The 21864-nt window shown below is 35.6% G+C and overlaps 1 protein-coding gene across 3 annotated transcripts; it reads left to right on the forward strand.

Moving 5' to 3' along the window:
* The first annotated feature begins 396 nt into the window (after positions 1-396).
* LOC114523345 (fibropellin-1-like) lies at positions 397-20038 on the forward strand. 3 transcript variants are annotated; one of them, XM_028544238.1, is made up of 28 exons: positions 397-459; positions 7275-7352; positions 8258-8419; positions 8672-8839; positions 9443-9556; positions 9968-10084; positions 10207-10326; positions 10576-10689; positions 11599-11718; positions 11809-11922; positions 12129-12248; positions 12703-12816; positions 12914-13033; positions 13132-13245; positions 13448-13567; positions 13655-13768; positions 14003-14122; positions 14336-14449; positions 14569-14688; positions 14786-14899; positions 15807-15926; positions 16582-16695; positions 17197-17316; positions 17652-17765; positions 17982-18101; positions 18346-18568; positions 19155-19455; positions 19682-20038. In XM_028544238.1, the coding sequence occupies exons 2-27, from the start codon at positions 7289-7291 to the stop codon at positions 19435-19437; spliced, it is 3357 nt and encodes a 1118-aa protein (XP_028400039.1). In that variant the 5' UTR covers positions 397-459; positions 7275-7288; the 3' UTR covers positions 19438-19455; positions 19682-20038. The 3 variants fall into 3 exon arrangements, with proteins under 3 accessions (XP_028400039.1, XP_028400041.1, XP_028400040.1); XM_028544239.1 differs by lacking the exon at positions 397-459 and adding an exon at positions 2666-2718; XM_028544240.1 differs by lacking the exons at positions 13448-13567; positions 13655-13768; positions 14003-14122; positions 14336-14449.
* The last annotated feature ends 1826 nt before the right edge of the window (positions 20039-21864 follow it).

A 21864-nucleotide genomic window follows, 5' to 3' on the forward strand; every position in this document is an offset into this window, starting at 1 on the left:
AGGTCAAAACTAAGATAATACAATATCTAGGATGCTGTATAGGGAGCATGGTATGAGTATCCTATTAAAAGAGATGGTTGATGATACATCATCTCATCTTATCATCTCATTATTTATCGTTTGAATTGCATTCGACCACCATAAAAATGCGACGATTAACCTAGGTCAGTAGGCCTTACATAGACTCCTATAGTTAAAGTTAACCCCAGTTTGTCGCTGTGTATGAGTTTTACGTCTATTTTCTGTGTTTGTTCACGCATGCATGCAGTTCAACGCTTCATTTCAATATGAATATCGCTTATGGTCATTCTTCCTGTGCGAAATTAATTAAGAATGCATGTTCGTCATAAAATCACTCGACCAGGACAATCTATTATATGATATGGTTGATTCAGGCTAACATTGTGCTCAAATGCTTCACCCCGTCAGCTGAGAAAGTGGTACAGAAATAAGTGCTAGGTATGTTGATATTATTTCTACTTCAGTATCCTAACTAAGACGTGCAAATATAGTATATGGTTATAAGATCCAAATGTTTGGATGATGGTTGTAGTTTTTGACACTTGACAGGCATGTTAGTATATATAATTGCGTTCATGCGTATAGTTTGCTACAGTTCACGTTGTCGTTGGAAAGTTTTTACAACCGGCTGAGGATTAAATTTTTGACGTCTCACGCCTGATCACTGGTAATCTTGTAAAAATACAAATCAGGCACTAAGCCTGTTATTTAGGTATCAACTCATACAGTATAGACTATAATTATTCAGCGGCTCCTCCATTCAATACATATGGGAATCGTACGTAGCTTGAATTGTGCTAGAGTTGTTTGCCCGTCCAGTAATTCAGGAGTAACTTTGTGTGAAATTTATCAAAGTTCGATATCTGCGTGTTAATAATGTGAAATATTTCTCGGGCCTTTTATCCTAGTTCAACGATGGTAGGATAAATCCGTTTATTTTGATCGGTTATCATAGCCAATATATACTTCATGCAGAAAATCACACTATAATGTTCACTCAATAAACTAAGTTTTAAAATTTGGACCGGAGATTTCACTCGTTAGATTTCTAATTCAGAGGGTATATATTTATATATTCATGTTCACATGTAAATTCGGTATTTCACAACAAGGACCGCGTATACGAAAAATGTTCGCTGCCTTTACCACGCCAATAAATCTCTGGCGTTAACTCGGTCCTGCTAAAAACCGCCCGACACCGCCCGAGAGTATAGAAAACTGCCCGAGACTTGAAAAAACCGCCCGAAAGAAACTGAAGCGATTGTAATACTTGTAACATCGCAGCATTGCAGTCATTTAATTTGTCTTTAATATTGGTAAATATGAAACGTGCTAAGAACCGGTCAACCATTCACGACTATAGCTAGTACAGATTAGCAAGTTGAATTGCAGTTCGTGCATGAGAATTTCTCTCAGAAATTGCGCTCGGATTGCGTACTGCGTCAAGAACGCCAAAAGTTGGAAGAAAACTAGGGAAAAAGAAAGGAATAAAAAACCGATAACACGAACAAAGTTATCTAGTAAAATCTCTCGGGATCTATTGCATGATGCATGATGTGTATAGCACCGTACAATATATATACTATGATGCATATTGAATATATATTCGGCTGTATGTATGAGTAACTAATATTTAGCTGTAATTACGTTTTTTTTTATTCTACCGGGGTTTTTTATTCTATTTTATTGAAATCATATTTTCTCAAGGGCGGTTTTTTTAAGCCTCGGGCGATTTTTAGTAAGACCCCTTTTACAACTTTTTCAGTTGGCAATTTTTTTCCTGCCGTATGTGCATGCATGTGCATTCAACCACAGCAAAATAAAATTGCACATGCATGCAAAGCGCATGATCAAATACATTTCAAAACTTATCTAATTGTTTATCATCCGGTAAGAGGACTTGATCGTGTAAGAGCGCCTTAACTTTACTAACCAACGTAACCAATGTACTTTATGTAACCAATTATAATTTTATGTCCAAAAACATACACTGATAATTTTTTCCCCTTAAATTGCAATTTACATACCAGTTAAGTGACCCCCACGCAGTAATTATATACAGCATAACTCCTTAGCTCGTTACCCAAAATTCCCAAACGTATACTGTCTGCTGGCATTGATCTTGTTAATATTGTACAACCTAGTGGTAAAATGAAAATGAAATAAAATGTTAAGTGCACAAATAATTCATTTTGTATCATACTTTTGTCGAATATCGATAACGCTATATATAATTCTACTACTTCCAATCAATTATATGCGCAGTTCAATGGTCGCAATATTGGTAGCACCTAGTTGTCAGTGACATAGTTGGCCAATCACAATCGCCCTTAGAGTTCACTACGATTTAACCGCTATCCGCAATATCCGGTTAAGAGCTCTATAAAACCGGGCTGCAACTATTTTTGCATTTGATTATCGCCTCTTAATGGAAATTCCGTTCCGTTCTTAAGGAAAAAATTCTCAATGCAAGTCAGCCCACACTTACCACTACGGTTGGCTTACAGTTACATTGATTTAGACACCATTTCTCTGCAATTTCCTAAGTGTGTTGTCAATAACTGCAGTCTCGTTTTAAAGCACTGAGATATTTATGAATTAATCTGTGTAGCGGACGTATTTTAATTCAATGCAGTGTTTTATTTAGGATGTAGGATGTATTTTAATTCAAAGTCACTTAACAGTGAAGCGGCGAAGGTAATTATTAGTATTTGAGTGATTCCTAAATCCTCAGTAATGGGCTTGGTTACGCATAATTAATGTAGTTCGCATGCATGATTGGTAATTATGAGCGTACCGGTTAACGCGCCAAGAGTGTTAAGCTCGCCGCACCCGAGAGCAATAAGCTGAGCTAAAGACTTCGCGAGGTTGTTAGCTCAGCAAAGTGATAGTTTTCGTAAGGAATTCGCCACGAGGGACAAGTTTCTCACGTGTGCGGATGTTTTCGGGCTGATCTAACTGCCTCGCGAGGTCGTTAGCTCAGCTGATAGCTCTCGTGCGTGGGGCGGACTTTAAGCTTGTTCTCCACTAGGCAAAATTTTCCGCGTGTAGCGAAGTTTCTCTTTGTTTTCTGATATTATTTCTGCATGAAAGCAAGCAGACAATAAAAAATGGCGCTTCGCAGGCAAAGTTACGCCTATAGAAGAAGGGTCGACACAGACCGCACGCGATACAGCAACGCGACGCGAATTATCAGCTTCAGAAGCATATAAATGAAATCGGTCTGGATTCAAAATTTGAAATCCTTATGAACGCGCCAGAGCAATCAAAATGTATTATTCTTAAATATTCAACAAGAATATGATAAAAGGTTAAACTTTATTTGCCTGTCTGTGTGGGTCTTATGTTATGAAGTGAATTCGCGCGAAAATTAAGTAGCTACCACGTCCACACTGTTTTGCTTTGTTTTAATTAATGATTCATATAAATTATATAATTATCGCCATTAACAAAAAATGTTTTTATTTTAAAAATGTAATTGCACACGAAAAACTCTATATACCCACACTGTTTTATTTTCCAAAATATTTCCTCACAGAATTAATTAAACGTATGATATACCCATTTCAACGACAGAAACCTTATCTGTGTAGTGTTAACACTTGTTTTGACATACCCGTCTTTTAATCTCTCTCAATTGACTGAAGTTGAAGTTCGTCATTGTGGCTTCACGCCATTTTGGGGTGCAAATTGAACTATACTTGTTATACATGGCAAGCTAACACTGAATGCAGACGATATTGTAACATTACGGCTTAGGTTACGTTCAGATGGTACCAGAAGAATTTGGGACCGCACTCGAATTCATCCAGTAAAGATGTTGGCACAGTAAAAATAGATAAAAATGGTCCTACGTGTTTACATGCATGCATGAGAAAATAAAAGAAATTCGAACACGGTCCCAAATTCGTCCGGAACAGTGTGAACGTAGCCATTCTATAGTCCACGCAGCCAATTTATGGTCCAGCCTTCAAAGCACAGTGCCACAATGTCTTAATTGTTTTACCGGCCCTCACCTATTCGAAGGCATTACGAATCATAAATACACAACACACCACTTCAGTCGCAAGGTTCGATTTCTACCGAAGGATCGATATACTTGACACAGTTTTGACACACAACTGTACCTTGCTTGAATTCGAGTTGTGTATTATTTCACTCGAATTTAAAACCCTTAATTTACAGCTGATATACACTGTAAAAACTGAATGGTTGAAATGACCAAAAAAAAAGGTTGCAACCATTTAAAATGGTTGTTTCAACCAATTAAATTGGTTAAAACCAAATTAAAATGGTAGAAATAACCAATAAAAAATTGGTAAAATGGATATGAAAGCTCATATTGGTAAAAACAACCAAATATATTTAGTAGCAACAAATAAAATTTGGTTAAATTGACCAATTACTCTTTGCGGTCGATGAAGTATATTTGTACACCTCTGGTTCTTTTTTTTTATTGAATCCAATAGAATATGATATAGCACATTCTAAATCCTATAGAATATTCTATAGGACTTTTTATGATTTTATGCTATAGAGAATTCTATTGCTATATTCTATAGAATTTACAAATCCTATAGAATATTAAATTTTAAAGTTAAAATTCTCAGCAAAAATCGCTCCGGTTTTGGAAGGACAAATCACACATATTTCACTGTTAACTGTTTTCATAATATACCTGTTCGCGGTAAGGTGGCGGGTGTTTTGCCCAAACAAGACCGCAAGGTCATGTGGGACTTGTCCAACCGACACGCGTTATTTTCAAATTTGAGCGCGTCTTTGACTCTTTGTCATCCGTTCAAGGTTTTATAGTAGAATTTAGTGAGTTTTTCTTTCGTATTTTAACATAAAATACGCGTTATTTGAATTTGTCAATAAGTAGTCATGCGAAATGGGTGAAACAGGCTGGATTAATACGCGAGGAGATCCGGTTATTTGTGAATAGTGACTGTGATCGCGAGGATGGTTGTCATGGCCATGTGGAATTTCTAAAGTTAATAAGAAAATAATCAAAGGTTCCATTCGACCATCTACAATTTCAACAACAACATGTGTACAGCTAAAGTATTATAATTCAGTGGTGAGTGTGTTTGTATATAGTATATGTTATATTTAAAATATTGACTATTTTTTCAGATCAGACTTTGTATGGCTGCTGGACCCTTTTTCAAAACTTTGTCCAGCTGTCACTTCACTCACTTGCCTATTAGTATTAATTAATATAAAATGCCCTCTATGTATAACCATGCACTGAGTCATTTAAAAGATTACTTTATTCACTCCATCAAGGCTTCAAGATCACCTTTAAGTGCAAGATACTTATGACTGATGCTGAATCAGAAATGGCAAGTATTATTGTATTTATATGCTGTCAAAACTCAACAACTGCAAATCCTACTTCTGGTGAATCATATAGATAATATAATATACCTTTTATTTATATCATTATAAATAGGACAATTACAACTAAAATTTATTTCTGTCAATGCTTTTGCAGTACATTTATAAATTCTATAGCTATTATATCATGGCATAATGCTAGGAGTGAATAAGGTGCTAAATGTTTAATTTTCATATTAACCGTTAAAATTTACAGATTTTCTTATATCCAAACATCATATTAACCAAAGGTCAAAATAGAGTTATAAAAGCAAAATTAAATGTAAAAGATTTGGTTTAGGCAATTATGGGCATGTCAAGGATGCAAGAACAACTTTGCTGTCATTCCATCCCTGGAAAAGCTTCAAATGCCTTTAAAGAAAAGGATGCAAAACCCCAACTCAACCCAGAGAAAATTAAGAGTATATGTGGTAAGTAGTATTGTTAGTAACTATGTGTGGAAGTTAATATATCTTATATACATATCTTGGTTTAGCTATTGTTGACTTTTACTTTTTCTGTGTGTAGAGCATCATTTCAATGCACATGGTTGAGATGCCGAAACATTGATTCAAAGAAGCCGTCAATGCTGGCTGCTCTGGAAAAGAACAAGAACAAAGATGTCCAACACATTATTGGTCTGTTAGAGGATTGTCACCCGAACAAGAAAAAGGTATCTACAGATATATATGTATATAATATACAACGTTGAAATACAGTATGCAAATCACATTTATTATGTTGCCTGCTGAATCTTGTAATCAAACTTATTTAATAGAAATGGAAAACCATTGCATTTTCACTGCCCCACTGCTTCAGTTGGGACAGAAAAAGACCTGGCCAATTTTTTTGGGAAATTGGCCCTGTAAATATTAAACTATAGGCCATAAAAACTTAAAATATGCTCAAGTGGCTTCTTGTCTAGTGTAGGATCTTGTTCTTTTGTGTCCCAGGATTTTTCCCATATGTAAATGTTTTATTTCCAAGCTTAGGAATATTAAGTTTTATAATTTTTAAATTTTATTTTAGGATGACAGTGGTGTTGAAATTTTGACTATTGTCAAAAAAAGCACATCCCCGAAGGTGCTATTAACTGGATCTCTTGGTGACATTCACTAGACCTTGTGGCTGAAGGCATGGTAGTTCAAGCAGTTTTCCATCTTAAATGAAGTTATGTGTTTGCTGACTGCATTGTATGTATCCAACGCAGAGAACCCTAAAGCTGGAGGTGGGTAGACAAAGAATGTGTTTCCTTCTTCTGGACCAGATATTACTACAAACAGACGGAAAACGGAACATTCCAATTGGAGTTGAAAACTTTTTACCCCAGCTTTGAGAACCTGGAAATGACTTAAGTATAGATGAATCCTAGTAAGATAAGTGTTTGCATGTAGTAACTTGTATATATGTGTGCAAATAACCATTAGGATAAATTATTTATTATATTAGATCTTTTATAATATATATGTGTGTATTGACAAAATTTGATTTGAAGTGCTTTGAATTTCAGGATAATTTAACCAATCTTTAATTGGTTAAAATAATTGGTCAAAAAAACCATTGCACATTGGTTACATTAACCAAATTCAATACAGGTTACATCAACCTATTAAATATTGGTAGATTCAACCAATATTAATATTGGTAATTTTAACCAAAATGAATTTGGTAAAAAAATAACCAAATTTTAATTGGTTGTCCTGGTTGCATCCAGGAGAACCTTTTTTTTTTGGTTGTTTCAACCATTCATTTTTTACAGTGTAGCTAGTTCAGGTTTTAAATGTCATTGATGTCGATACTTGCGAGGATACTTGACACTTCCACCGATAAACGTTTTCACATTAATAATAAAACATAAAAACTTTGTTTCGAAGGATTTAGTGTCAAAATGAAGCAAGGATACTTGATGACGATGGTAGTTTTGGCTGTCTCTCTCACCGAAGTAAAATCAGGTTTGTACACTTCTTATTAGTGGTATATAATAAGTTTTGTTAAAACTGTTTAAAAGAATTAGGATAACTCTACGCCCAGAGATTTTAAGTCAAAACTCTCACGCCATAACCTGTACCCCTACAATACTACCCAAGAGCTACCTTGCTTATACCACGGACTAGAGTTTCTTTTCAAAATCTACATTATGGAATAGTATAGTATCATGAAAATAGTAAATATAAGTTTGTAATAAGTTGGAAATAGTATATATAGGTTTGTGATATCCATACTAATTGCCATTCCCATAATATGGATGTATTAGGCATGAGTGGAAACGGTATGGGTGTATATACTATATAGTATAGATTTTAACTCAGGCCATTCCTTATGACGAAATGGTAAATTAATACTCTAGCTCTCAGTGGAAGTCTTGCATGCATTCTATACCATGCAGGCTTGAACCCTCTAACTCCAACAAACTTTGCACGCTTAGAGTTGGGGCCTTTTTTAGTTAGCTGCATGCATTAACATTTAAGCCCTTAAAAAATTAAGGTGTTACTCTAATTCATGACAAAATTCCATAATCTGCCCTGACATCGCATGACAACCAACATGTTTATACTGAAAGCCCGTAACCCCTCATGAAGCACTCTATTCTTTTCTTGGAGAAAAAAGCGACTGGGTACTGAATGGATTCAATAGCTAGATTCGTTCTTGTTTCGATGTTTCTTCAATTTCTGTCAATGCTAATTTCTGCTATATTAACTTAATATAAGATAATATAAAACTAACATAATTAATATATATAAGCGATCATAGAGTTTGGGGCCTGTATTAGCTGCCTCATAGAATAAAAACTATGTACACTCAATTCCCACTCATGCCAGTTCACATTATAACCCATATATTTTTTCATTTTTTTCAGAATGTTCTATCGAAACGGAGGACGGTGACTGCTGCGTATTTCCATTTATCTACAAAGGTGAAACCTATAACTTTTGCACGTTTAAAGACAGTATCAAACCATGGTGTTCGCTGACTTCGAATTACGACGCAGATAAAAAATCTGGTACATGCAAATACGAAAGTAAGTCTTCTTATAAGAGATAGCGAAATATAGCGGTAGACAAAATGGCAAAACGAACTTTTTCTTGAAGAGTTTTTTTAGTGCATTCGTGATGCATAAGATGCACAGTATTTGCGTTAAATTACAATATGCACTGATACTCTCTATCATTGACATGCAATCATAAAATAATTTTAGCATTTGACAGACAGATTTTATTTGAAAAGTGTGGTTCTGGCAGCCAGTTATATCGTGCTATTGTTTCCTTATTAGCTTGCCAAATTAAAACTACAAATGACGAATGCTGCGTGTTCCCATTCACGTACGGGGGAAATACTTACCACGCGTGTACAATGGCTTGGGACTCGAACGCATGGTGTGGCACGAAATCGTCTGTCCAATACTTTAATAGGGAACCAAGAGGAAACTGCCGATCGTATGGTATGGTTATTTGATCCTTGAAATCAGGAGGTTTTTGTATGACCGATTGTCCGGAAAATTTTAATGTGTTGGCTATATAACCCATGCATTGACATGTATCATATCGAATATATTTCTAGTGCATGCATGCACGAAGCATGCCATTTTGAGGCCGACATATTAAACTATTTATTACAAACGTGAAAAGTTATTTGTTTCTCTGTATTATAGTTGTATATAACTTCTAAATTTACATGATTTCATAAATTCATTTATCGTAACACGAAGCATAGACGACAAAAAATCGTAATAAGTGGGGGGGGAGAAGGCTAGTTATAAGTGGGGGGGAGAAGGTTAATATAAATATACTGATGTTCAACATTATTAGTTCCTTTTGAAATTGACTGCTTTTTCCGTCTGCTAACATGGATATACATATTAGCCCCTCCCACGCCCACTATTTCCGCCGTCAATGCGATATGCTTTGTTATATGGAAAGATTCTGGCGCGATTAAGCCCTATTTTTGAGCGTCGTGAATAGGCCAGTGGATCCACCTAATATAGAACCAAGTATCCAGTCGTGTCACGAGACATGATAATAACACCTTTTCTCTTCCTTCTTAGCGGAACCGTGTTTTAAAAACCCATGCGAAAACAACGGCGTGTGTCGAAGCGACAAATCGCATTTTACCTGTGATTGCCGAACGGGGTATAGAGGGAAAACTTGTTCAGAAAAAGGTTAGTGTTATAGTATAAAACCGCCCCGATTAGAAGTCACATATATTTTTAAAAAAATGCGAAAACGAGCGCGACCAAGTTCTGAGGCCGTAACAGTCGTAGGTAAAAGAGCCTGGCTTGCGAGGTTGGTAACAGTCACGGGTTTTCCGACCGTATTCATCATTACAATATATAATGCTATGTTATCGTATCGTCGTATGTATAAGCGATTGACGACAAACTCTTTTGTAGTTTGTGCTATTATATTTGGACAATATAGAAATAATAACACAATGCTTGCGACAGTATGCGATATATACTTTTCGTTGATGATATTCGTTCAAAACTTAGAGAATTTTATGGTTTCAGTTTCTTTTCTTCTTCGAAGCTTATTCTAGAGTAACATTACTCGTATATATTACTCGTAAATAGTTCTTCCATGTGAAAGTTCGCCATGTAAAAACGGAGGAAAGTGTGAAAATGACGGCGAGGCATACAAGTGCAACTGCCTAGAAGGATACAAGGGAACCGATTGTGGCACGAAAATAGGTAATTAATAAACGTCTTAGATCGTGGATGTATACTTCTTGAATTGTACACAGCCGCTAAAGCAACCATCACATCAGAAAATACGGCAATCACAAAGAAAGTTATTTATTTCTTACCTATAGTGGACCCTTGCAAAAATTCTCCATGTCAGAATGATGGGAAGTGTTTTAGCGACTACGAAAAAGAAGAGTTTTATTGCCAGTGTCCAAAGGGATTTGAAGGAATCGCTTGCGCAGAGGAAGGTATAACAACGATGTTTACAATGCTTATTTTTTAGAAATCGTTTTTTAGAAAAAATTCCAGAAATTTATGCTGCCAGATAACGATAATATTAATTTTAGCAGGATTTATATATGTTGATAAACGATATGCCCTCATGGCTTATTTTTTTGTGAAAGAATCCGGTATTTGAATACACCTAAAATACCATCGAGGTGAAGGAATTATGGCACAGAATTATGAGAATTCAACTGTTTTAAATGTTTTTATAGTTGATCCATGCGATCCATCGCCTTGTGAAAATTCTGGACAATGTTCTGCCGTTGGACAGAATTTTCAGTGTAAATGTTCAAGTAACTATGAAGGAGATACTTGTCAATGCAAAGGTTTGTAATTATCAATTTTATGATTGTCAACGACATTGCTAATTGACATGAATCATGTTGTTCGTGATTGACGTTCCAGAAAGAAATTTTATATGAAGATTTATATAAGATATGCGAAAAGATAGCTTTCTGTATTTTTTGAAAATTGTAAGATGAAGATTGGGACAGGAAATTTGAGCACCTATTAATATGAAAAATTATTTCCATTTATAAAAAAAAGTACCAAAATAATTCACTCTACAACAGGTGGTTTGATTTAGTGATAAGTTTTTCATGGTCGAACGTTTAGAGAAGTGGCGATCATTGCATGAATATCACTCCCAGTAGTAAGAGCAAAGTCATTCTTGGAATGAGCGTAAATATATTTAAGATTTAGTATTGTTTATATTATTTAGAATTTTCAGACAAAAAGATCAAAGAGCAACTAGATACTCTGGAAAAATTTTATACGCCCCAACTGCTGAGTTTCTGCCAAACACTTACATGCTTATATTACGTTAAAATGTGCATTTTCAAAAAAAATTCCAGATAGAAGGGGATCACTTTTATACTACTAATTGCGCGATCTACCTCTGGGAAAGGAACGTGTTGCATGTGCACATGTCTATATAGTTATATATATATATATATATATATATATATATATATATATATATATATATATATATATATATATATAGTATAGGGGCGTCGAGGCAAACAGTTTTTGTAAGGATAATGGTCATAAAACACGAGTCTTGTATCAAAGATCCTCAAAGAATGTATATCGGCATGTTCATTTGCATGCCAGGCGTATATTAACATACTACAGAGAACAGATACAAAATCCGACCCTCAGTGTGGATAGGAACCATGACGTTCGATGTATTTAACATACTCTTGATTAATTTCACACTCTTTGTCTTTTAGCCGATCCATGTAAGAGTAGTCCATGTGAAAATGGAGGAGAATGTTTAAGTAACTTCGAAAACTTCACTTTCTCGTGCAAGTGCTCTGAAGGATACGAAGGAGTGAAATGTGAAGAAACAGGTAAAGCTGGAATTTGTTCATTTGAATTACGAATAAAAGATGGCCATCAACAAAGCTATAAATGTTCAATTCTAAAATCTATTCCAACAGCGAACCCATGCGAGTCCGATCCTTGCAAGAATAGTGGAAAATGTGAAAACAAGGGAAACGATTTTCAGTGTGAATGCTCAGACCATTATGAAGGGGATACTTGTGAATCAATAGGTTCGTACTTTTTGTGTCAAAAGTGGTTATTTTCCGTAATGATTATACTGTGTAAAATATACCATTTATACGAGAGCGCTGCACGCGGAGAAGACAGTAAATCCACGCATACCAAGTCAAATTCGTCGTTTATAAAGTAACCATAAGGAGTGCGTCGGGCAAAAGATTTTTTAAACAGAATTTAAAAAGAACTTTTTTCATATTAGTTGATCCATGCCGAAACAATCCATGTAAGAACGGTGGACAATGTCTTAGCAACTTGGAAACCTTTACCTTCTCGTGCAAATGCTCTGAAGGATACGAAGGGGAGAAATGCGAAGAAACAGGTAACAATATAGCTACATGTGTTACCGAGCGTGTGATCTGTACTGTGAAATATCAGACCAAGGCATGGAAAAAACCTCGGACTGATATTTCACAGCATTGACCGAACAAACGAGGTCAATAATCGGTTTATTATATGGCTAAAAATCAGATATCCGGTATACAGGTCCAGATACGGAATATACTGATCACGGTTCGAATATGAGTTTATACGGACTGCTCGTCAACCAATCGGAATAAAGGATTTTGAAAAGCCGTATAATAACAAGTGTATATGCGCGGTTGAAAAACTCAGAAGATGATCTTAAGCGGCTGTGGAAGTCTGTGATCTCAAAATATTTGATATTCCACCTCAACGGCATTTAAATGCCACATCTATCTTTCGACATTGAAATAAAGTTTGTCAGCAGAAAAAAACTACTATATGATACTTGAATTCTATTCCAATTTCCACAGCTAACCCATGCGAGTCTACTCCTTGTAAAAATGGTGGAAAATGTGAAAACAAAGGAAACGATTTTCAGTGTGAATGCACTGAGAATTACGAAGGGGATACTTGTGAATCAATAGGTTTGTAAAATATGTTGCAATGGTGCGTAATTTTGTTTTGCAATGATCATGATATTTGTGAAAAAGATTAAAAAATTTAAATCAAAAACTATTATAGTTGATCCATGCAAAAGTGATTCTTGTAAGAACGGAGGACAATGCTTGAGCAACTTGGAAGATTTTTCTTTCACGTGCAAATGTTCTGAAGGTTACAAAGGAGAACATTGTGAGGAGACAGGTAACAATACAACGGCATTCACGGATTTAAATATTTTCATCAACAAATTTAATGATTGCTAATTCTGACTGTTAATATGTTTTTCGCCTTTACTTCAGCAAATCCGTGCGAGTCTTCGCCTTGTAAAAATGATGGAAAATGTGAAAATAAGGGAAATGATTTTGAGTGTGAATGTTCAGAGAATTATGAAGGGAATACTTGTGAATCGATAGGTATTTTTTTGTCAAAAGTGTTTATGTTTAGCAAAAAAATTTCCCCTTGTACATTACATGCAACAGCGGTACAACATTTCAACACTGTGCGTACAGGTAGCAATATAAAACAGTTCATGAGGATATTACTTAAAGTGAAAAATATTCCTAAAAGGTTCTAAATGAAAATAACTAAAACATCTCATTTTTTCATATTATATAGTTGATCCATGCCGAAACAATCCATGTAAGAACGGAGGACAATGCTTCAGCAACTTGGAAAATTTTTCTTTCAAGTGCAAATGTTCTGAAGGTTACGAAGGAGAACATTGTGAGGAAACAGGTAACAATATAGTTATAGGGGCATTCATAGATTCAAAATTACTGTTTCCTAATTCTGAATATTAATTGTTTTTCACGCTTGCTTCAGCAAATCCGTGCGAGTCTTCCCCTTGCAAAAATAGCGCGAAATGTGAAAATGAGGGAGATGGCTTTCAGTGTCAATGCTCAGAGCATTATGAAGGAAATACTTGTGAATCAATAGGTTGGTACTTTTTGTGTCAAAAGTGTTAAGTTCTGCAATGACTTCTGTAATTTTTCCCCTTATACAAGAGCACTGCTCAATTCTTCTATACACTGTGCATACATGCGCGTGTACCAATCTACAACAGAAAACATAAATATACCCATTTGTTAATTTTTAATTTTTATATATCATGAATATCTTCCAAAAGATTTTAATCAAAATAATTAAAATATTCCTAATTTTCAAAAATAGTTGACCCATGCCGAAACAATCCATGTAAGAACGGTGGACACTGTCTTAGCAACTTGGAAACCTTTACCTTCTCATGCAATTGCTCTGAAGGATACGAAGGGGAGAAATGCGAAGAAAAAGGTAACAATAAATATAGATATAGCGCCCAATCGCGGTTAAAAAACTCGGAAGATAATCCTGTACGTTTGACGTGGGAATCAGTGATATCATAATATTTGACATTTCACACTCATCGGCATTTAGAAAATGGCGCATTAATCTTTCGAAAATGAAATAGAGTTTGTCAACGGCAAAACTGCAATAATACTTGAATTCTATTCCCAATTTTTTTAGCTAATCCATGCGGATCTACTCCTTGTAAAAATGGTGGAAAATGTGAAAATATAGGAAAAGACGTTCAGTGTGAATGCTCCGAGAATTATGAAGGCGATACTTGTGAATCGATAGGTTGGTAAAATATGTTGCTATTGTGTATAATTATGTTTGCAGTGACTGTTTTAAAACGTTTTACACAATGCAGAGACACGGAAATATTTATGAAAAAGTTCAAATAAATACCATTTTAGTTGATCCATGCAAAAGTGATTCTTGTAAGAACGGAGGGCAATGCTTGAGCAACTTGGAAGATTTTTCTTTCACATGCAAATGTTCTGAAGGTTACAAAGGAGAACATTGTGAGGAGACAGGTAACATACAGCGGCATTCGCGGATTTAAATATTTTCATCAATATATTTAATGATTGCTAATTCTGACTATTAATATGTTTTTCACGTTTGCTTCAGCAAATCCGTGCGAGTCTTCGCCTTGTAAAAACGGTGGGAGATGTAAAAATAAGGGAAATGATTTTCAGTGTAATTGCACAGAGCATTATGAAGGCGATACTTGCGAGTCAATAGGTTGGTACTTTTTGGTTTGGTGTAAACGCAGGATTTCTAGGATTAATTGCAAGGATCTTTGTGCTCTCTTATTGTTTCACCAGATCGAGCGAACTCAGTGGCGTAAATCTCCAACTATGGGCCCCCGGAGAGGTTAAGATTCCCCGGTTCCGGTATACGGGTACAGATAGCCTTATTTTGTTCGCTGAATTTCCATCATCACTTTTCAATTTTTTCAACGATTACTTCGACAATTTATTTTCAGTGGACTTTAGCCTCTTGAGGCAAGCATAATTTGTATCACGAAACTTGCAAACAACAAGAAATTCCAATGAGTAAAATATGTCTACCCGTACCGTATCCGTACCGAAACCGGGGTATCTTAACCTCTCTATTAAGGAAGGGCCCCCTGATTATACATCCTCCCCAAACCATTTTACGGTGCCAACCCTTCCAATGGATTTTTATGCACAAACACGAGATCCATAAGCTGTGTGCGCTAAATTGTGCATCGTAATTTTGGAGATTATATATTATAGCTTTTGAACATACTACAGAACACTGCAGAGGAAGCAGCTCCGTTAAAAATATGAATAATTCATACATTTTGACAGGAAATAACACGAGGAATAAAGTTGTTTTAACAATGTTTCTATATCAGATTTTGAAAATCTCTTGTTTTCACCTATATTATACAATATTTGAGATTCAGTGATATTAACCAAGCCCCCCCCCTGAGAAGCGGACTCACCTAGGGCCCCGCCCGGTTTAGGGCTTTAGTAATCGAGCACTCAAATATCAGTTTTCCACAAATCTGACTTTGATACGTTTACAACCTTTACCGTAGCCGATTCAATATATAAGTTATAGTGCAATATTTTTGCAAAGGGTAGAGAATTCAAACTGATCGAAGTCTGTATCCTTTTAGTTGATCCGTGCAAGGACAGTCAATGTGAAAATGGAGGACAGTGTCTTAGTAACCTGCACGACTTCACGTACTTCTGCAAATGCCCCACGGAGTACAAAGGAGACACATGTGAAAAGAAAGGTAAAAATGGGTAAAACGGAGTCGTATATGCCCTTCATAGATGCCATATCCGCCATATTAAAAAAATGAAGAAAAACACTCCTGCGAGCATGCAGTGACAAATACTGCAATTTCATTGGAACATAGGGGTGCAATTTTAAGCATTTATTATTACATGATAAAATTACGGGATGCTGACTGGTCGAGAGAAGTACAGTAAAGCTCAATAATTTTATATCTGCTGTAATCAATGGCAAATACTCAATTTAAGGAATAATCGCACTCCATAGGTATTAAAAATAATTCCCATAGGTATTAAAAAACAGTTTAGTATTTACAACTAGCAAATCATCATTTAGCAAGCATACAAAATATGAATTTCTTTCACTAGCTAGTCATTCATTCTTCCAATTTGTCAAAAGTGCTAAAACAACCAATATTTTTGCTGCTTTGACGAAAAATATTCCTAAAACGAGATGTTTTCTGATGTATACTGACAGAACGAGTTTTTAAATAATCGTTTCACCAACCTGATTTTACAGAGCATTGTTGCACTGCTTTTTTAGGTAAATTACCGGCACATGTCAGAGCAGTTATCCTTCAGTATTCATTAGTAAACTGTACGTCCAACAGTGTTGTATAATTATACTAAATCCAATATAATTATTTTTTATAATCGATCCATGCGAGTCTTCTCCTTGTAAAAATGGTGGAAATTGTGTGAAAAATGGAGTCAATTTCAAGTGTGAATGTACAGCACAATTCGAAGGCGATACTTGTCAATCAATAGGTATATCACACTAATTTGGAGTTTACATATGTTGTTGGACATCTTAGAGACAACCGCAAACAGTATCATGTTACAAAGAGGCGTATTCAGGAAGAGTTTATTATATGGGTTTTCAAAATCCTCCGGATCCATTCTGATTGGTTGACGAGTGGTCCCTAAACCCATACCCTAACCGTGGTCTGTATATTCCGTATCTGAACCAGTATCTAAAGCCATACTAAAAAGCCTCTGTCTGATATTTTACAGTACACATCTCACGCTCAGTCAATAATCAGTTAGTAGGTATACAGAAAGGGATGTATTCCATATCTGTCACAAAGCCGTAGATCAAACGAGGAATGATTGTCTCAAATCTCTCAGTTAATTCCAACCGTATCTTTTAAACTGTTCTAACTGTTATAATTATACACACAAGGCAAAACACTGCGGATATAGCTATAGTAATTCGAAATTACTCGACAATGGTCAGGCATTCAATTAGCTAAATCAAACTTTTTACAGTTGATCCCTGCAGCAGTACTCCGTGTAAGAACGAAGGGAAATGTTTGAGCGACATGAAAGACTCCACGTTCCTTTGCAAATGTTCGAAAGGATTTGAAGGGGAAACATGTGAAGTGAAAGGTACGAATATTTTGTCTATAATAATTTAGTCATACTTATAATGATACTATACAAAAACGTAAAGTCGCACAATTTACTCTCTCTTTTATTGGTCTTTTGTGTGTTTAGAGCGAAAAAAGGAACAACTTTCTCGTTATAATTTGAATTTTCTTAGTTCGATTATTAAAGGAACCGTGCATGGTTATATATTCGTGATAAAACTTACGCATAAACCCATCCCATCGACAGCAACCGAGTATAGCAACGAAAATAATTCCGGGTTGAAAACCCAAACAAGATGAAAAGCGGGAATATATAAAATTGAGTAGTAACCATATTCATTTAATTACATGCAGTCAATCCATGCGACTCTTCTCCCTGTGCAAACGGCGGGAAGTGCGTCGAATCAGATGATGGTTTCAAATGTGAATGTACAGAACACTACGAAGGCAATAAGTGTCAGTTAAAAGGTTGGTTACTTTTCAGTCACTTGTTATAAAATTACACAAAAATGTCAATTGGGATTTCCGTCCTGTTTTTCTCTCCTGTCACTTAGTTTGTTGTAGCTACGTTTTTCTCTCCTGTCACTTACTTTTTGGGGAGAGTTTACTTTCTGTACGTTATACACCTGTATTTATGTGACAAATTCTATGGTTGTAAAATGTTTGCGTATTTATAATTCTTAGTCGATCCTTGCAAAAGTAGTCCATGTAAAAACGGTGGAAGATGTCAAAGTGACTTGGAAAAGTTCACGTTCTCATGCAAATGCTCTTACGGATTCTTTGGAAAAACTTGTGAAAGGCGAGGTGATGAACTTTTTAAACACATTACGAGTGCTATACTCCTTAATTGCACCAGCAAAAATCGCACGATATTTATATTTTTTTTATTAGAAAGATAAAATCGTGCAATTTTTACAGAGCATATTGTCGAGGTCATAAAGCCGTACCAATTTCGCGGTATCTATCATACCGATCGGCTCTTTCTCTTTCTCATTAGTTTTCCGATGTACTGTTAAAACTTAAAAACCATTTTCTGCAACCGTTGTAGCTACTGGCTCATGCACAAATGCAAACTGGGTGACAAGTTTTGACAGAGCTGGATGGTCAAAATGTGATGGCAAATTTCCTTATATTGATGGCTTTTACCGAAGCAGATCAGTATTTCCATTCAATGATTTCATATTTCATCTGGAAAAAGCCGAGTGCTGTGAAGGTTACAAGTATATGAATAGTGAATGTTTGGTGGTGGATTGGACCATAAGTTTTGATAGGTAAGTTTGGCTTACTAAATTATAGCGTATAAGCCTACCTATTCGATCCTAATATATCAGACTGAAGTTTGCATGCTCGTTTTTTTCAATACATTCAGGATCTTATCAAACTGTTCCGTCGGTATATTCAAGTTAATTTCATCATATAGAAACTCTTCCGAACACATAGTTTATTTCATTTCTTTTTATCGTCCCATTCTTTCTTATATTTACTAAATCTATGCACTAGAATTCGTGGAATTCATAGAAAGCACCGCTTATCCTAGATCTATTCGACTTTGTAATGTCACAACGATCATCGTTAGGGAACAAAAATCCTTGCCTGCATAAAAATTTTGCACAGCCTTAATAATCTAAAACTCAGGTTACTGGCATTACTTTTCTTTTCAACCAATAACCGTAGATCATATATAAGCTAGCTAATTCAAGGTAAGAACTCAGTGTTCAGTTTACCTTCGAACAGGAAACAGGAAACCTTCAAACATGGTTTTACTTCATTTAGTTATTTCCTACTGTCTGTGTTTTGATTTTTTCACTAAATTTCACTGCGTCATGAAAACTATTCCTTTTTTTTTAATAAATATAGAAAAAACACATGGAACTTGTGTAAAACCGGGTACTATTTGTCAGGCCTGTCTCGTTCACGAGGACAAAATTTGCACAATATTGAGAAAGCGTGGTGTTGCAAGCCCAGAGGGGCGCCGAATTCCTACAAGTCCTGCTACAATGAGAACGTTTGGGCTAAATTCGACTACAATAGGCAGGGGATGGTGTCGTGCTCAAAACCTGGTCATTATATAACTGGTCTATACAGGTCCACTTGCGACCTCCTGTATTGTATCGAGGAATTCAAATGCTGCAAACTGTAGATTTTTGATTTCAATAAGGTTAGTAATTCGTGCAGTATAACTGGTACGTCCTCCTTGGGAGTTGTGCATCGTTGCATGTGCGTACTAAATGACTGTATGTCTATATGACCGAAAACTGTTGACTAAGTGACCGAAAACTAGTCTAGTTACACAGTTATCACATCCCTATAAATTACAAGCTGAAACTTAAAAGTGAATGACTCAAACTTAAAAGTTCATATGTAAATTTTTTTTTAATTTGCAGTTCTACCACTTGGGATATGCGTGCGCATGCGTGGAGTTTGAAGAATGAAGAACTGCTTTTATCAACATTTTCGTGTTATTTTAGTAAAACCTTTAACTGGGGTTCAGTGACGTAGCTATAGTAGCGATTTGTGTCCGTACCGATAGGTGATTATTTTTCAGATTCATAGGAAATGGATTTGTGATATGTCTAATCGCAACTTGTTGTTTTATAAAAAAATTAAATAAACACGAAGAGTTAATCTCGCGCGTGAAGTCAAATAACACTCGAATGTAGCCTAATTACAATGTAGCCTGGCAGCGTCTTCAAACAACTTCGCGTCAAATGTGATATAACAACTGCCTGAAGAAGACAAAAAACCTTTTAATTTTTCGACCTAGCTTTCGACCTGGCTTTCCTCAGGGGAGAGTAGCTACATATTTTGCCTATATGGGTGCCGAACCCGTGATAAAGATAATAGGAAAGAGGAAACAAAAAATGAAAAAAAAATTGGAATATCATTATGTTGCCAACGCAATCGAGGAAACCTGATTTGGCACAATAAGTAACATTACAATTTGTTATGATGAAAACAAAGAAATAATTACACTAATTTCCCTGTTTATATTATAATATTATTTACCATTATTTGAAATTTGAACTCAACAATCATGCAATATTCTGTAAAAAGATTGCCAAACGATCGCAACATTTTGTTGCAATTTTGTTGTATAACCTTGTTGGACGATGTTGAGACAGAATGCGACCGTTTGATTACAGCTTTAAATATTTTTGAGCCCGGTAATTTGCACTATACGTATCGACGATTTTAACTTTCGTACGAAAAATTGATATACGGCTTTATAATAAACACACCTGCGGGGAAGTGAGTCCGGGATGCTGGAAATTTTCCGAATTTACAGAGCGTATATGTTTAGTTTTTAGACTCGAGAGGCTTGATTTCATTTAAAATACAACAACTGTAACCATTTGTAACCTGTAACCATGCTGGAATTTTTCTCATTGCATTTAAAACAGAAATTTAAAACTCTAGCCTTTCTCCACAAGAGCTCTGCATAGGGATGTTTAAGGGATGTTTTTCTATTTGAAAACATTTTTTCATATAAATTCGTCGAGAAAGTTAAATAGAAAAATGCAGCATTTCACCGCAAGTTCTGGTGGTCTGTTGATGATGGCGAACTTCTCCCGATTTTTAAAGCGGAGGTTCTAGTTCCTGAGCCGAATATTTTTCTATCATATAAAAATCCTTGGAAAAAAGGTTTGAGTAAAATAAGAGACTGTGTCTTCGTGTGCAGGCATGTACTCGGCATGTGCTGACGGTGCACCAGTCCAAGATATAAACAAACTTTTAAATGTTCTTGCTTCACTTCATTTCTTAACCATATTCATAAAGATTTTGAGAGCAGTTTTTGAGTAGGCAAGAGAAGTAGAGTTATTTAATAAGACTTGGTGTGCAATTATATTTATAGCTGTGAATTTACTTGCATATGTTGCAAAATTCTGATAAAACTACTGAGTTAACAACCATTTTCTCTTAAATTTTAATTTGTCCCTTTAACTCGAGAGTCTACTTTATAAAGGATTCTACTTATACGACGTCGATCATTCAACAGAAACGAATATTATTGAATTTCGGTGATGGAAATAATGTTTATTGCTTCAGGTGAGAAGATTTTGCATGCATGTATTTCTAGTATGCATATAAATTAATAAGGAATGTGCATGAAAAAAGGAACTAAGGAACCATGATAAGCTGTTCCACTAAAAGGCAAAAGATCGAGATCAAAAGTATCAAACAACGAGAATGTCAAGGATCGTACATCCCAAGAAACTCGAGGTCGATCGGGATAAGACTGTAACATTCCCGAAGTCATTCTTTTCTAGGTGCGCGAGAGTATTGAATGTTCTTTCAATTTCCAAACGGGCTGACAACGAAGAACATAAGCTTTTGTCGATTCAAAAACGATCTCTATAGCTATTACCATTCGGCCTTGAATAAACATAACGCGGAAAATCCTAGAACTTGGAAGTCTGTTTGTTTGTCTTGTAACGCGTCCCGTAATTTGTCTAATTCAAACTCGTGTTGCTATTAATTCAAATGTTTGTCTTTGTGTTCGTTTTGCATGTCCAGCTTTGTTACACGTAATTTCCTCACAGGTAGATATTCCTGTGAGATTTGAGCA

Source organism: Dendronephthya gigantea, unplaced genomic scaffold (genome assembly GCF_004324835.1).
Source record: "Dendronephthya gigantea isolate DGI-Jeju-01 unplaced genomic scaffold, DenGig_1.0 000027F, whole genome shotgun sequence".
Lineage (NCBI taxonomy): Eukaryota > Metazoa > Cnidaria > Anthozoa > Malacalcyonacea > Nephtheidae > Dendronephthya > Dendronephthya gigantea.